This window comes from Nicotiana attenuata, chromosome 12 (genome assembly GCF_001879085.1).
Source record: "Nicotiana attenuata strain UT chromosome 12, NIATTr2, whole genome shotgun sequence".
Lineage (NCBI taxonomy): Eukaryota > Viridiplantae > Streptophyta > Magnoliopsida > Solanales > Solanaceae > Nicotiana > Nicotiana attenuata.
In genome coordinates, this window is record NC_032000.1 from 8,688,409 (window position 1) to 8,704,084 (window position 15,676).

General features: G+C 38.7%; 1 protein-coding gene across 1 annotated transcript; it reads right to left on the reverse strand.

Annotated features, from left to right (window-relative positions):
* LOC109235254 lies at positions 10,421 to 11,169 on the reverse strand. The gene has a single exon (XM_019401295.1). It carries the CDS (start codon positions 11,071 to 11,073, stop codon positions 10,540 to 10,542), a length of 534 nt encoding a protein of 177 aa, XP_019256840.1. The 5' UTR covers positions 11,074 to 11,169; the 3' UTR covers positions 10,421 to 10,539.

A 15,676-nucleotide genomic window follows, 5' to 3' on the forward strand; every position in this document is an offset into this window, starting at 1 on the left:
TGATTGAACTGTGAACTAATGTTGTTGTGTGAAATGTGATTGTCCGGTGGGATCGGGTTGCGCGCCGCAACATGAAGTTATAAGGTGTGGGTTGTGGTGATAAGGGTGGCCGAGGTAATAAGGGTGGAAAAGTGATCGAAATCACTATTGAAATGAACATATGTGAAAGTTGTGAAATCATTGATGTGATGAAATGATGTTGGAAGGGAAAAAGGAGAGATTGTGAAACTTGTTTGACTTTGGTTGTTCCTTTCATGTGCATTTGATTGTTGATTCTATTACTGTACGTTACTTGTGTATTTTTTGAGTTTACTTGGGGTAAAGTTTGTTCATACATACCAGTACAATTCAAATGTACTGACGTCCCTTTTGCCGGGGGCGTTACATTCGTGTTATGATTGTAGGTGGATCTATAGCAGGTACTCCAGTTCACCGACAGTAGCACTCCTCCACTTTCCATCAGCTGTATTGGTGAGCCCCTTTCCTTCCGGGGCCCTGCGTGGCTCACACTGTTTTCCTTCCCGGAGTCTATTTTTGGTATTTGTGTAAGGTATAGCCGGAGCCTTGTTACCGGCAAGTATTGTAAAACTCTTTTGTATCCCTAGAGGCTCCGCAGACAGGAAATGTGGGTTATGTACTTATGTATTTTGTATTTGGGCAGTAAAACTTGTAGACCACGTAAAGTAACCATGTATGTTATGTGTATTTCGTAAGAATGTGTTTAATCATAAATGGCTATTTCACTTGAATAATGGGTATTGAATTCATGGGGCAGCCCGTGGGTTAGAAAAGATACCCAGGTTTGCTTGATTGGGGCTACCCGGTCGAGCGTCGGTCGCGCCCCTCGGTTTTGGGGCGTGACAAACTTGGTATCAGAGCCTAAGGTTTTAAAAGAGTCCTAGGATTTCTCGGAGCCGGTCTAGTAGAGCGCTTCTTATCGATGTGTTGTCGACCACATCTATAAGTAGGGAGCTGCATGGACATTTAGGAAATTACCCTCTTCTTTGTTACTCTATATCGTGCGGTGAAGTGAAAGGTGAAAGTATCTATGTCTAACTTGTGCTCTGCTCCGAAATTTTTCAGTAATGGCATCTAAGAAGAGAGCTAGACTCGGCCTTGGGGCCAATGCCACCCCAAGTGTGGCTATGAATCATGTACCTGATGTCGTGGGTGAGAGTGACTCCCCGGTCTTGAATCTACCTGGCCCGTCTATTCCAGATCAATGTATTCATGTTCCTGTTGCGGCAGAGGGTACTACCATCCCTCCCGCCGATATTCCTGATCCTGATGCAGTTCCAGCTTCCGGTCCCGGGGTTCCTGATGGGGACCTTAGAGGAGCCATCCGTATGTTGACCCAGTTAGTGGCCGCTCAGGCCCAGAGATCTCATGATGCCCCTGCATCCTCCAGCGGACAGGGAGATTCCGCCAGCTCCAGAGTCAACCAGTTTCTGCGGTTAGCCCCTCCAGAGTTCTCAGGCACAGACCTAGAGGCCGATCCGCAGGATTTCCTTGATGAAATGTATAAGACCCTTTGAGTGATGAAGGCTTCAGAGACGGAGGGAGTTGAGTTGGCTTCATACAGGTTGAGGGGAGCAGCGTATTCGTGGTTCGAGATGTGGGAGGATTCCCGTGGGGAGGGAAGACCTCCGGCTAGATGGGATGAGTTTGTAGATGCATTTATGGACCACTTCTTGCCTACCGAGACGATGGCAGCCTGTGCCACTGAGTTTGAGGTCCTCAAGCAGGGCAGTATGAGTGTTTGGGAGTACCACATAGAGTTTATGAGATTGTCCAAGTATGCTCCCCAGTTAGTATCGACCATGGATGCTCGAGTTCGGCGATTCGTTCAGGGCCTTAGTCCTTTGGTGGTGAATGAGGCTGCTACAGCGGCCTTACACTCGGATATGAATTATGGAAAGATTGTGGGATTCGCTCAGGCCACAGAGGCTAGAAAGTTGAAGATACGGGCGGAAAGGGAGAGTAGCAGCAGGGCCCGATCAGTGGGTCACTCAGGGAGACCAGTTCAGGGGAGAGGGCCATCAGGGCCATCCCAGTCATATGCTCAGTCTTCAGCGAGCGCACCGCCATCTGTGCACAGTTATCAGCAGAGCAGTCACTTGAGACCAGGTTCAGGCAGTAGGAGACCCCATCAGTCCGGTCGTCCAGGAGGGAGATCACAGCAGCAGGGGAGGGCTCCATGCCCCAAGTGTGGGAGATTCCATACAGAGACTTGTTATTTGGATATCCCGGTGTGTTATAAATGCGGGGTGAGAGGATATCCAGCGGGACTGTCGTGTGCCCAGTCAGGGCATGGGTAGGGAATTTGCTCAGTCATCCGGTTCTTCAGCCGCCACATCATCCGTGCGTCCTCCAGCCCCAGCAGAGGCGTGGTGCAGTTAGGGGTGGAGCTCGTGGTAGAGGTGGACCCAGCCGGTTTTATGCTTTGAGTGGTCGCCAGAGTGCAGAGGCTTCTCCAGATGTTGTTACAGGTATCTTGTCTGTTCAGGCCATTGATTGTTATGCTCTTATTGATCCGGGGTCCTCTTTGTCTTATGTCACTCCATTCATTGCTTCAAGTTTTGGGATAGAACCCGAACAGCTTCATGAGCCATTCTCCGTATCGACTCCGGTTGGTGATTCTATTACAGCCGCGCGAGTTTATAGGAATTGTGTTGTCACGGTATGTGGTCGTGTTACCACGGCCGATCTTATCGAGCTTGGAATGGTGGATTTTGATGTGATTATGGGTATGGACTGGCTTTATTCGTGCTTTGCTAAACTTGACTGCCGAACGAGAGTCATGAGACTCGAGTTCCCTAATGAGCCGGTTATTGAGTGGAAGGGGAATGGTGTGGTGCCGAAGGGTAGGTTTATTTCCTACCTTAAGGCTTCGAAGATGATTAAGAAGGGGTGTATCTATCATTTGGTCTGGGTGGCGGACACCACTTCAGAAGTGTCTACCCCCGAGACCGTGCCAGTCGTGAATGAGTTCCTTGAAGTGTTTCCGGACGAGCTTCCAGGGATTCCGCCAGATAGGGAGATTGATTTCGGGATTGATGTATTTCCAGATACGCAGCCAATATCTATTCCACCATACAGAATGGCTGCAACAGAGTTAAGGGAGTTAAAGGAGTAGCTGAAGGATTTATTAGAAAAGGGGTTTATACGGCCGAGTGTGTCGCCGTGGGGTGCTCCGGTTCTCTTTGTCAGAAAGAAGGATGGGTCGCTCCGGATGTGTATTGATTATCGACAGCTCAACAAAGTCACCATCAAGAATAAATATCCCTTGCCTCGGATAGATGACTTGTTCGACCAATTGCAAGGTGCAAGGTTCTTCTCCAAAATTGATCTACGGTCTGGGTATTACCAATTGAAGATTAGGGAGCAGGATATTCCCAAGACCGCTTTCAGAACTCGCTATGGTCACTTTGAATTCTTGGTCATGTCTTTTGGGCTAACCAACGCCCCGGCAACTTTTATGGATCTTATGAATCGGGTCTTCAAGCCATTTCTAGACTTCTTCGTGATTGTTTTCATTGATGACATCCTTGTTTATTCGCAGAGCCGGGAGGATCATGCCGGTCACCTCAGGGCAGTTCTGCAGACTCTTCATCAGTACCAGTTGTATGCTAAATTTTCGAAATGTGAATTTTGGTTGGAGTCCGTTACCTTTCTGGGTCATGTTGTTTCTAGTGAAGGGATTCAGGTAGACCCCCAGAAGATGTCAGCAGTGAAGGATTGGCCTAGACCCACGACCCCAACGGAAATTCGTAGCTTCTTGGGTTTAGCAGGGTATTATCGGAGGTTTGTGGAGGGATTCTCTACCCTCGCCTCCCCATTGACTAAGTTGACGCAGAAAGCAGTTAAGTTCCAATTGTCCGACGCTTGTGAGAAAAGTTTTCAGGAATTGAAGTCGAGGTTGACCTCGGCGCCATTGACCTTGCCAGAAGGCACGGAAGGATTTGTGGTTTATTTCGATGCCTCCAGGGTTGGTTTGGGTGTGTGTTGATGCAACATGGGAAGGTTATAGCGTATGCTTCAAGGCAACTCAAGAATCACGAGAAGAATTATCCGACGCATGATTTGGAGCTTGCAGCAGCTGTGTTTGCTTTGAAAATATGGCGGCATTATCTTTATGGGGTCCATGTGGATGTGTTCTCGGACCACATGAGTCTCCAATATTTGTTCAAGCAGAAGGAGTTGAATTTAAGGCAGCGACGGTGGTTAGAATTGCTCAAGGATTATGATATGAACATTTTGTACCATCCAGGGAAGGCGAATGTGGTGGCCGACGCTCTCAGTCGGAAGTCAATGGGTAGTTTGGCTCATTTGGGAGCGGATCAGAGGCCCGTGGCTCGGGAGGTTTATGTTGGCCAGTTTAGGGGTTTGTATTTCGACCTCAAACGAGGGGAAAGGTATGGTCCATAATGGATAAGAATCGTCACTTGTAGCGGAAGTCAAGGAAAAACAGTTTATTGATCCAGCATTGGCTCAGATGAAGGAGGCAATTTCGAATAACAAGACTTCGGCATTTTCACTCGGCGACGAGGATGGTGTATTGCGATGTCAAGGTAGGCTACGTGTTCCGGATGTGGATAAGCTTCGGGAGAGGGTAATGGCGGAGGCTCATAATTCCAGGTATTCAGTGCACCCAGGTTCTACGAAGATGTATCATGATCTCAAGGAAATTTATTGGTGGAACGGTATGAAGAGGGGTGTGGCGGACTTTGTATCTAAATGTCCGAATTGTCAGCAAGTAAAAGCTGAGCATCAGCGGCCCGGTGGGTTAACTCAGCTTATAGAAATACCAATGTGGAAATGGGAGATGATCAACATGGATTTCGTGGTAGGGTTACCTCGCACCCAGCGCAAATTCGACTCAATTTGGGTAATAGTGGATCGACTCACCAAATCAGCTCACTTCTTGCAAGTCAAGTCCACCCATACTGCAGAACAGTATGCTAAGTTGTATATCAGGGAAATAGTAAGGCTTCATGGCACTCCACTTTCTATTATCTCAGATTGAGGGGCCCAGTTCACAGCCAATTTTTGGAAGAAATTTCAGCAAGGTTTGGGTACTCAGGTGAATCTCAGCACGGCTTTCCATCCACAGACTGACGGTCAAGCAGAGCGGACTATTCAAACGCTTGAAGATATGTTGCGGGCTTGTGTCTTGGATTTCAAAGGTAATTGGGATGATCACTTTCCACTTATAGAGTTTGCTTACAATAACAGCTTTCATGCTAACATTCAGATGGCCCCATTTGAGGCATTGTACGGAAGGAGGTGTAGGTCTTCGATTGGATGGTTTGAAGTGGGTGAAGCAGAATTGATAGGGCCAGATCTCGTGCACCAGGCTATGGAGAAAGTTAAAGTCATTCAGGAAAGGATGAAAACTGCTCAGAGTCGCCAAAAATCATATGCGGACGTTCGTCGAAGAGAATTTGAATTTCAAGTTGATGATTGGGTGTTCTTGAGGGTATCTCCTATGAAGGGAGTCATGCGATTCGGGAAGAAAGGGAAGTTGAGTCCTAGGTATGTCGTGCCGTATCGGATCGCTCAAAGGATAGGGCAGGTGGCTTATGGGCTGGAATTGCCTCCTGAAATATCATTAGTGCACCCGGTGTTCCATGTGTCTATGTTAAAGAAAGTGGTTGGAGATCCATCCACCATCGTGCCAGTTGAGACTATCGAGGTTAATGAAAAGTTACCGTATGAAGAAGTTCCGGTTGCTATTCTTGATAGGCAAGTCCGTAAATTGAGAAATAAGGAAGTTGCTTCAGTTAAAGTATTATGGCGAAGTCAGCGAGTTGAGGAAGCCACATGTGAAGCGGAAAATGAAATGAAAGAGAAATATCCCCACCTGTTTGAACCAGTCTAAGTAGTGATCGTGCGAACTCCTATCTCTAAGCAAACTGATGTTGTGTTCAATTTGGTGCAAAGATACCCCATTTTCCTCTAAATGCTTTACAATTGTAACTCCTCAAGTTGTGCAAGAATTGTGTGTGTTGTGATTATTTGAGTCAGGTGCAACCCTTTTTTGGTAAATGAAAGTTTTGTCAAAACTCATGTGATAAGTGAATGATTAATAGTAGTGTAGATTGGTAATGATTAATTGAGATGCATATAGTGTATTGAAGTGGTTGAATTGTATGGGACTCATTGAAGTGACCAAATTATGTGCAAGAATGTGACAAGTAATTGAATATGTACAAGTGTTGAGGTAATGAATTGTACACCAGTTGTAGGGATAATTAGAATTGTGTAATGGTGCTTGGAAATATGTTTCGGGGGCTCTCTGACAGGTAGATAAGCCTAATTACAAAGGAAATTCTGGCAAAATTTTTCTAAAAATATGGGAGTTAGTGAAAATTTGGAGTTTACATATCATGTTTTTCAAAACCAACTAATTTTCAAGATCCTCATTCGAGGACGAATGATTTTAAGTGGGGGAGGATGTAAGGCCCCGTGAAAATTTGTGCCCAAAACCTAGTAGCTTGTAGTGTCAAGTTCCAGATATGTGTTAGGAATGTGTAAAATTCTTCGCGGCGAGCTTGCTCGCTGCGGTTCGGACCCTTTGTACTGATCTAAGCATTCAAAAATCAAAGAATCAAAGTTTTTCAGAAAAGTGCTATTTTGCGGTCCAGAATGCGGTCGCAAATCAAGTATGCGGACCGCATTTCTGCCACAGATTGAGTCAGTGGTTTGGTTAAAATTGAGGTCAAAATGCGGTCAATTATGCGATCGCATAACTGATATGCGGACCGTATTTCTATCGCAAAATGAGTCCATGTGCCAGTCAAATTTGAGGTCAAAAATGCGGTGCATTATGCGACCGCAAATCGTGTATGCGGACCGCATTTCCACCGCAAACCCAAACAGAATGTTCAGAGTTTTGGAGCACTTTTGCGGTCCATTATGCGGACCCCAGTTCCACTCTGCGATCGCAAAGTGACCGCAAACCTTACTCGGGCTCCTATTTTTTTTTAAATTTTAAACCCGACCCCCTTTTTAATAAAACACCACAATCCCTCATTTTAACATACTTTCTGAACAAAATAAGAGAGAGGGAAGAGAGGGTTTTTGAGAGAGAAAGTTCAATTTCACCAATTTGATTTTCAAAGTCACCTAGGCCCGGGGAAATTTCAAGTAATTGTCTTCATCTTCGTTCTTGCAGGTAAAAATCCCCAACCCTTTTTCATTTATTTTTAAATTTAAACAAAAAGGGGGATTCTCATGCATTGATTCTTGAAAATGGAAGTTGAAATACACATACATGTCTTTTAAGACCTAAAATCTAGTAAGAGGAATTGGGTAGAAGTAGAGGTTTGCAAAAGAGGGGTTGATAACCTAAATGAGTTCGGGTAGTAATTGTGAACTTCAATTCTAAGATTTATGTGTTAACTTGTGAACTAGATGGTCTATACTAGGCTATTGGTGAGCCGAAGTAGAAGTAAAAAGGGGAAATTCGATTCCAGGTATGTATGGCTAACTTTAACCTTTGTAAAGCCACCTTGTTTGGTGTACGAGTAATTGGTATGTGATACTTATGTGGACTATTTGTGAATTCTTGTGATTAATATGCCTTGGAAGTTGTTGGTTAAGTTTCCCAATATAATGGCGTGAGTAAATGGCAACAAGCCAAGTGTGTGTGTGTGTGTGTGTGTGTGTGTGTGTGTGTGTGAATGTGTTTATGTGGTAAGAGCTGTGTAACAAATGATGGAAAGAAATCGTAATTGATGCAATTGAAACAACTGTGGTAATATCATATGTGACTCGTCGTAGGCAATTATCGTTGTGACTTAAATTGTATAGGGGCTGTTATATATGATGGAAATGGTATTGAGGTCAATGAAAACTCATTGTGAAATTGTTATTGTTGTTGTGAAATGATATTCTGGATGGCCTGAAGCCATGTGATTGAACTGTGAACTAATGTTGTTGTGTGAAATGTGATTGTCCGGTGGGATCGGGTTGCGCGGCAACATGAAGTTATAAGGTGTGGGTTATGGTGATAAGGGTGGCTGAGGTAATAAGAGTGGCCGAGGTAATAAGGTGGAAAAGTGATCGAAATCACTATTGAAATGAACATATGTGAAAGTTGTGAAATCATTGATATGATGAAATGATGTTGGAAGGGAAAAAGGAGAGATTGTGAAACTTGTTTGACTTTGGTTGTTCCTTTTATGTGCATTTGATTGTTGATTCTATTACTGTACGTTACTTGTGTATTGTTTGAGTTTACTTGGGGTAAAGTTTGTTCATACATACCAGTACAATTCAAATGTACTGACGTCCTTTTTGCCGGGGGCGCTACATTCGTGTTATGATTGTAGGTGGATCTATAGCAGGTACTCCAGTTCACCGACAGTAGCACTCCTCCACTTTCCGTCAGCTGTATTGGTGAGCCCCTTTCCTTCCGGGGCCCTACGTGGCTCACGCCATTTTTTTTTCCGGAGTCTATTTTTGGTATTTGTGTAAGGTATAGCCGGAGCCTTGTTACCGGCAAGTATTGTAAAACTCTTTTGTATACCTAGAGGCTCCGTAGACAGGAAATGTGGGTTATGTACTTATGTATTTTGTATTTGGGCAGTAAAACTTGCAGACCACGTAAAGTAATCATGTATGTTATGTGTATTTCGTAAGAATGTGTTTAATCATAAATGGCTATTTCACTTGAATAATGGGTATTGAAATCATGGGGCAGCCCGTGGGTTAGAAAAGGCACCCAGGTCCGCTTGATTGGGGCTACCCGGTCGAGCGCCAGTCGTGCCCCTCGGTTTTGGGGCGTGACAATTATGAGCCTGTTTGGCCAAACCTCTGGAAGACCAAAAATATCTTTTTGTCAAAAATGTATTTTTTTAAAAATTTAAGATGTTTGGTCATGATGAAAAAGTGCATTTGAGTAGCACCACAAGTAATTTTTCTACTTTTGGGAAGAAACTACAAATTCTAGTTTCTTCTAAGAAGCAGAAAATTAATTTATCAAAAACAAAAATAATCTTACAATAAACTTATATTCTCCAATTTATCCCTCATTACTTGAACATTTTTCTTTTCCTGTTCCTTTTCCTTTTTATTTCTACTATACATTTTTTCTCTTTTCTATTTAATCATATCTTTGTTCTCTTTCTCCTATTCCTCTCTGGAATAGTATGATAAGAGTAGATTTTTAATTTATATTGGATGATGCATTTTGATATATTTCATTATTATGTAAATAATAAATAATATCTAATACTCAATGCTATTGTTTTGGAATAATTATATTTTATGTTATTAGAATCCTTAATTTACAAATACTTTATGTTTTATATTTTGATTCAATTTCTTTATTATAAATTTTTAAATTCATTTCTTATTTTAAGATAATACCAGTTGTAAACTGAATTTTTACAGTCCTTTTTCGTAATTTGATACTGTATTTTTTTGGAAAGATTGGTCAAGCACAATGTGCTTGCAAAAACCACAACTCAAATAAATTGCCAAACATAAATTGTACAGGTTTTGACAACTTGGTCAAACGGACTCTAAGCTAGCGTTTGACCATAGAATTCTAAATTTATTTTAAAAAACTTGATTTGGGTGAAGTTTGGTTTGTAAATGAATATTTGTTTGGACATAATTTTTTCTAAACATATTTTCTTTTTTTTGAAAAACAAGAAATGTAACTTATACCCATAAGTTTTAAAAACTATCAAAAATACCAAACAACTTTGAAGAGAATTCATACAAAACAATCGAAATAAATCTAAAGAAAATTCATACAAAACAAGCGAAACAAATCTGAAGAAAATTTATACAAATATCAGCAGATTTTAGCAAATTTCCTTCAAATTTATCTTTGTGGTACCACAGATTGGCACAACATTTTTAGCGAAGGTTTTCCTCAGTTTATAGAGAATGGCAAAATCGCATGAGTTTAATGAGGGAAAAGTGAGTAGATATGGATTAGTTGGGTCATAATAAGAGAGAGTGAACTTTTTTATAAAATACAAAAGTTTGGGACAATTTTAAATTTTTGTTTTTTAAAAAACCAAACAATAATATTTTGGTTTAACCGCTCTTGAACTGGTTTTCGATTTGGCTTTTGGGATTTGAATATTTGCCAAAATATGAATAAAATCTATAAATAAACAGGTATTTGTCAGAAAAAAAAAATATTGGGCAAAATCTATGACCTAACGGGACCTAAATTTGACTTTAAACGGTCGAATATTTTGAGCAATATTACTTTAAATTTTATGTTTGAAGTTCAAATGTATCCTAAATGGTTTAATTATTTAACTAATTTTCTGAAACAAATTATATTCCTACTAATCAACTTTCATAACTCATTACCTATCACCGATTCAGAAATTTGCTCAAATACATCGTTGAGTCCCCTAACTCTTAATTTATCATATGAAGATGAACCCCATTCAAGTAAATTTATCATCTATGTTTCATAATTCTTTCTTCCTTTCAATTAATCAAATAATAATAGGATATAAAAAGAAAAAATTAAACCTTTACAGTATCTTTCACTAAAGCTTTCTGCTATTGAGCGGGTAAAGTCTCGGGTCTCCAAAGAAAATCACCCGACCCAAAACCCAGCTCCGAATGATCAAACAGACCATCTAACACCACATATTCCCCAATAACATTAGCACTATATTGATCCGATTCAACAATTCCCAAATCAAACGGGTCATAACCCGGAATCTCCCCATCAAATCCCAGCAACTCGTTCCTGATTTCCGCCGACTCAGTACAAACTCGGGACAACTCAGTTTCTGACTCAGTTGGTGGAGGTAGCCCAAGCTCATCATCCGAAGCTTCCAGAAGATACCCTAACTCCGGCTGAGACTCCCCAGACTCCGACCAAACTCCGGCCATCGCCGGTTCCGGCGAAGTGATTTCATCTTCAAAGCTTTTCATGAACGAGTCGAGATCATGACTCGAACTGCAAAACTCGGAGGGATCGTATAAATCGTCCAACAGATCTTCTCTGAGTCGCTTTACCTCCGGCGAGTTGATCTCTAACTCGGCCGAGTTATCTCGAACTCGTTTTTTTGAACTCAGTTGATCCATTTTTAAAAATATAGAAAATGGGAAAAATGAATTTAAGAGAATTTATAGAAATTTAGAAGACAGAAATTACGTTGGATCATGGATGGGAGAGGGGAAGAGAAATGGAGAAGGTTTATATAGTGGGAGGGACAAAGGTGGGGAAGAGTAAGTAATGATGATGATATTGGCACGTGAGTGGGGTCCACTTGGACATGGGCGTCTTGACCTTTTTTTAATTTATTTCTAAAAATTGTTTCTTCTTCTTTATATTACTTAAACGTGTCCATGATGTGTTTCTGAATTTTTCTAAAGTAGCATGGATTTGAGAATTAATATATTTTTTTACCAAATCGCAAAAAAAAAAAAGAGAATTAATATATTCAATGCGAGGAGCCGTCCGAACCCGATATAAATACAAAATGCCTAGCATTTCGAGCTATTCTTTTTAGGAGTTGATACTTGTGATAGAATGGTTAAAAAACATGTGACCCTCAATAAAAAAGATCGAATTCAAACATAATTTATAATTTTCTTTCTGCAAGTGTATTGGACCTTGTTAATATGGAAAATCATTGAATAGAAATCAATAAAAAAAAAGTTACACAAGCATCCTAGCTTTTTGTATTCATATTTTGAAGTATTAATCTTTTTTACGTTTTTGTTCGAATGAGTTCATGTCGTGCTTTTTTCTTTCTTTGTACTGTAAGTGTTATATAATCAAAATTTATTAGCTTAACTAATTTAATCACGTTAGATAAGCTAATAAGGAGGACATATTTAAAGTTCTTCACCAAATTAGATATTTTATGTATATGTTTTCTAAAATTAAACCCTATATTCCAAAAAGTTTGAATGGTGCACTTAGTTGAGTATTGAATTATTTTTCAAAAGAACAAGGATCAATTACCACGTAATATAATTTATTAGTTTTTCTAAGGACCCGTTTGTCCATAAAAAAAATTTTATTTTTTCCGATTTTTTTCTCAAAAATGTGCTTGTCCGTGACATTTGTAATTTTTTGAAAAAAAAAATCGAAAATGAGTTTCTCAAAAGATCACTTTTTCAAAATTTTCAAAAAAAAAAAGAAAAAGAAAATTGTTCACTCACAAAAGTGCAATATTTTTTTCATGTGAAATATATGTTCAAACACAATTTTCAAATATTATTTTTCAACTTAACTTCAAAAATTAATTTTTTCAAAAATTATAATTTTTATGTGCAAACGCCTACTAAAGTGAAAAGACTAAAGAAGTGTGAATTTGAGAATTAAGTATTAAGTATTAATGTGGTTAACTCGTTTTAATTTTCAGATTTGGAGTCCGGAGTGGGACTCACACCATAGTCAATCACGGCCTCTTTCGTTAGCTTTTAATTGTTTTTTTTATTTTTAGGTTAGATGAGTGATTGAGAAATCTGTCTATATTTTGTGGTGAAAGTAAAAGATTTCCTTTTTTTCATCATCTTATATTCGAAATTTATTTGCCGATAATTTATATTTATGTTATAGATCCACTTACAGAGAAATTGCATCCTATGAAGAAATTCAAATTCTCCATTATATTTAAAGGATGCGAACCATATTAAAAGTGGAGAAATTAAATTTATCCCACCATATCCCTTAATGATAAAAAAGTGTTTTTCAAGCATTTATTAATTGATTTTTATCAATTGTTTACTCTTTTAACTGTACAGCTTTTTGGTGGTTTTAGGTTTTATTTATTTATATTTATGTTGGGGTCATATAAAGTTGGTTGATTAATCTTAGTCAGCTAAATATACCTTTTATCAGCTGTAGGTTATACCATTCACATTCAAATAATTGAAAAATCTCTTATCCCTTGCTTTTTACGGTCATCCAAAAATAAATAAAAAAGTTAAAGAACTTGTTAGAATATAATCACGTAAAATTTTATGTCTAGATAAAGAAAAGTTAGGTAATCACATAAAATTACACGAGAGGAATATATGACTATTTTTTAAATAAAAAAATAAAGGTTTGCAGTAGGTCGCCGGTACGACACGCGCCTTACCGTTAGCCAAAATTTTTTACAGTCGTGGGAGAAACTAAGATCCAAGACAGCTAATAAATTCCTCTGGTAATATGCTTCAGCCTCCCTTATTTAAAAAAAATGCTTCTAGCATCTTCTTCTTTTATTGATTGGGTTTACTCATTCGATGTCCGATACTTGTATCGGAGTTCGACCAGAGGCATACGTAGAAATTTTTGTAAACGGTGTCGAAAGAAAAACTAGAATATAAGTTTGATTATCATACTTTTAGACAAGAAATACCCTTAGTTTATATGTTTTGTTGAGTCTTAAGTTAGAAAAGGTTCTGAGTTCAATCCCACTTTATCACAATTTTTAACCACAAAGTCTCTCTCAAATATTTACAAAAGAAAAATGTGCTAGTTAAGGTTCAAACATTTACCTCTTAGAGCAAAATCAAGCATATAACCAACACACCAAGACACATTTATGTTAAGTGATGTCTTTTTTTTCTACTTATTCGTTTTAGTACAGTATTAATACATATATTTAGTAAAATTTATCGACGAAGAGGTGTCGCGCGACACCGCTTCGGTAAGCGTGCATCCGCCCCTGAGACCAATTATATTCAGATTCTCGTCGCATAAGACTCACCTAACATGATTTTTTTATACTCAAAGTTCGAACCCGAGACTTCTAGTTAAGGATGAAGGAATTCTATTCATCCCAGTACAATCCATGTCGATGCTCCTAGCATCTTCTCTAGCAAGTAACACGATAAGGTCCAAATTAAATACTAACATGCGTGCAAGAACATAAAGGCACCGTCCTTTTCAACAGTTTAAGGACAAAATATTAGAAACTCTTTGAACAAACAACTTGGGCAACTTTTGACAAAATTGGAGTTATACACGAGACATGTCCCAAAATATAAGCCGGTGCGTAAATATTATACTCAGCATTCTTTCAAGACAAATATAAGTTTGTATACTTTTTCATACTCCAAGTAGTCGTTTATACAAATTACGTGAGATGTTAAATATTTTATAATTAAGGCTATTTAATATTTTCCTTAAGGATATACAAAGTCATAAAAAGACAAGACACAGAGGTAGTATAAAAATACATTTTTGGTTCATTGTACATACACACGAGAAAGATTCAGAATTTTGAGTGTGGGGCATCCTACCTTTGTACTCAATACATTTCAAGACAAAAATTGGTGAACTTAATATAAATAAAAGTTTTCATAAGGAATTCAACTTACCTGTCTCTCTATATGTGGTTAAATTATATACTTTGTTATTGTTAGGAATTTTTGTACCACTAAGTCATCTTTATTTTTTTCAGCAGGTAATCAGGGATGAAGCTAGTCTTTCGATTGCAGGTATTGACCGAACTTAGTAGATTTGGTTAAAATCTTGTATTTATTTTAAAATTTCATTGAATATATAAGAATTATTAATTAAAATCCCAATAATTCAAAAGGACTAGAATTCCAAACTTATAAGCTTCAAAATCAGCTTCTGCAGGTAATAAGTTTTATTTTTAAGATTAAAAATCTCATATTTTACGGAGGCTTGTAGAAATTATTTCAGTGATATGATGATATAAAAATAATTTTACACTAACGATATGTATATATAGTTTGAGAATGAGACTGCCCGTACACTAGGGGTGGGCATTCGGTATTTCGGTCGATATTTAATAATTTCGGTATTCGGTTTATCGATTGTGTATACCAAATACCGTATCAAAGTATTTCGGTACGGTTCGGTATTTATTATTTTGGTTCGGTACGGTTTCGATTTAATATTCGGTGATAAAGAACAACGAAATGCTAATAAAACGAACAACAAATTGCTGTTTCTAAACTTTAACATTGCACTAAAAAAGTAAAAATAGATTGCTGGCCTAAAACTTTAACATGGCACTAATCTAAAACACTTGAATTTGTTAATACCAACTACAACTAGTACCAAAAGTCCAAAATACCAACGGTAAATGCAGCAGAAAAGAACAAACAAACAAACTTTAACATTCTGCTATCTGGGACAGCATTGTAGCAGCTCCAAAATGCAGCTCAACAGGCTAAAATACAATCAGCCTCCAAAATACAAACAAGAAATGCAGCTCAACAAACAAGAAATACAGCACTGTAGCAGAACCAAACATCTGAAACATAACAGTTACAGAACAAATTAGCTCTCCAACATCTGAAAACAGAACAAAACAGAACAGTTACAGACGGGAGCGTAATTTTTATACATTTCACTATTTCAGTGGCAGATTCAAGACATTTATTAAGGAAACTCAAAATATAAAAATATGGAGAAATAAACATACAAAGAGCCCTTGACTTGTGCCAAAGAGGATTTCAAGTTCAAGATAGAGAGAATTGAAGAAACCCCAGAAATTAAAATCAAATCTTTATCGGCTGGTCTCAATGAACAGTAGAGAAGAGTGACCACACAGAAAACAAAGTTCAAAACTTAAAAATAGAGACTAGATTTACAAAATATAGAAAGAAACCTCAAACAATCACAGAATAAAGATCATGAAATCTTTATATACACAATAATTTTTCGACGAAAAAAATTCATATGATCCTGGCCGAAGCGTTGAGCTTCGAAATA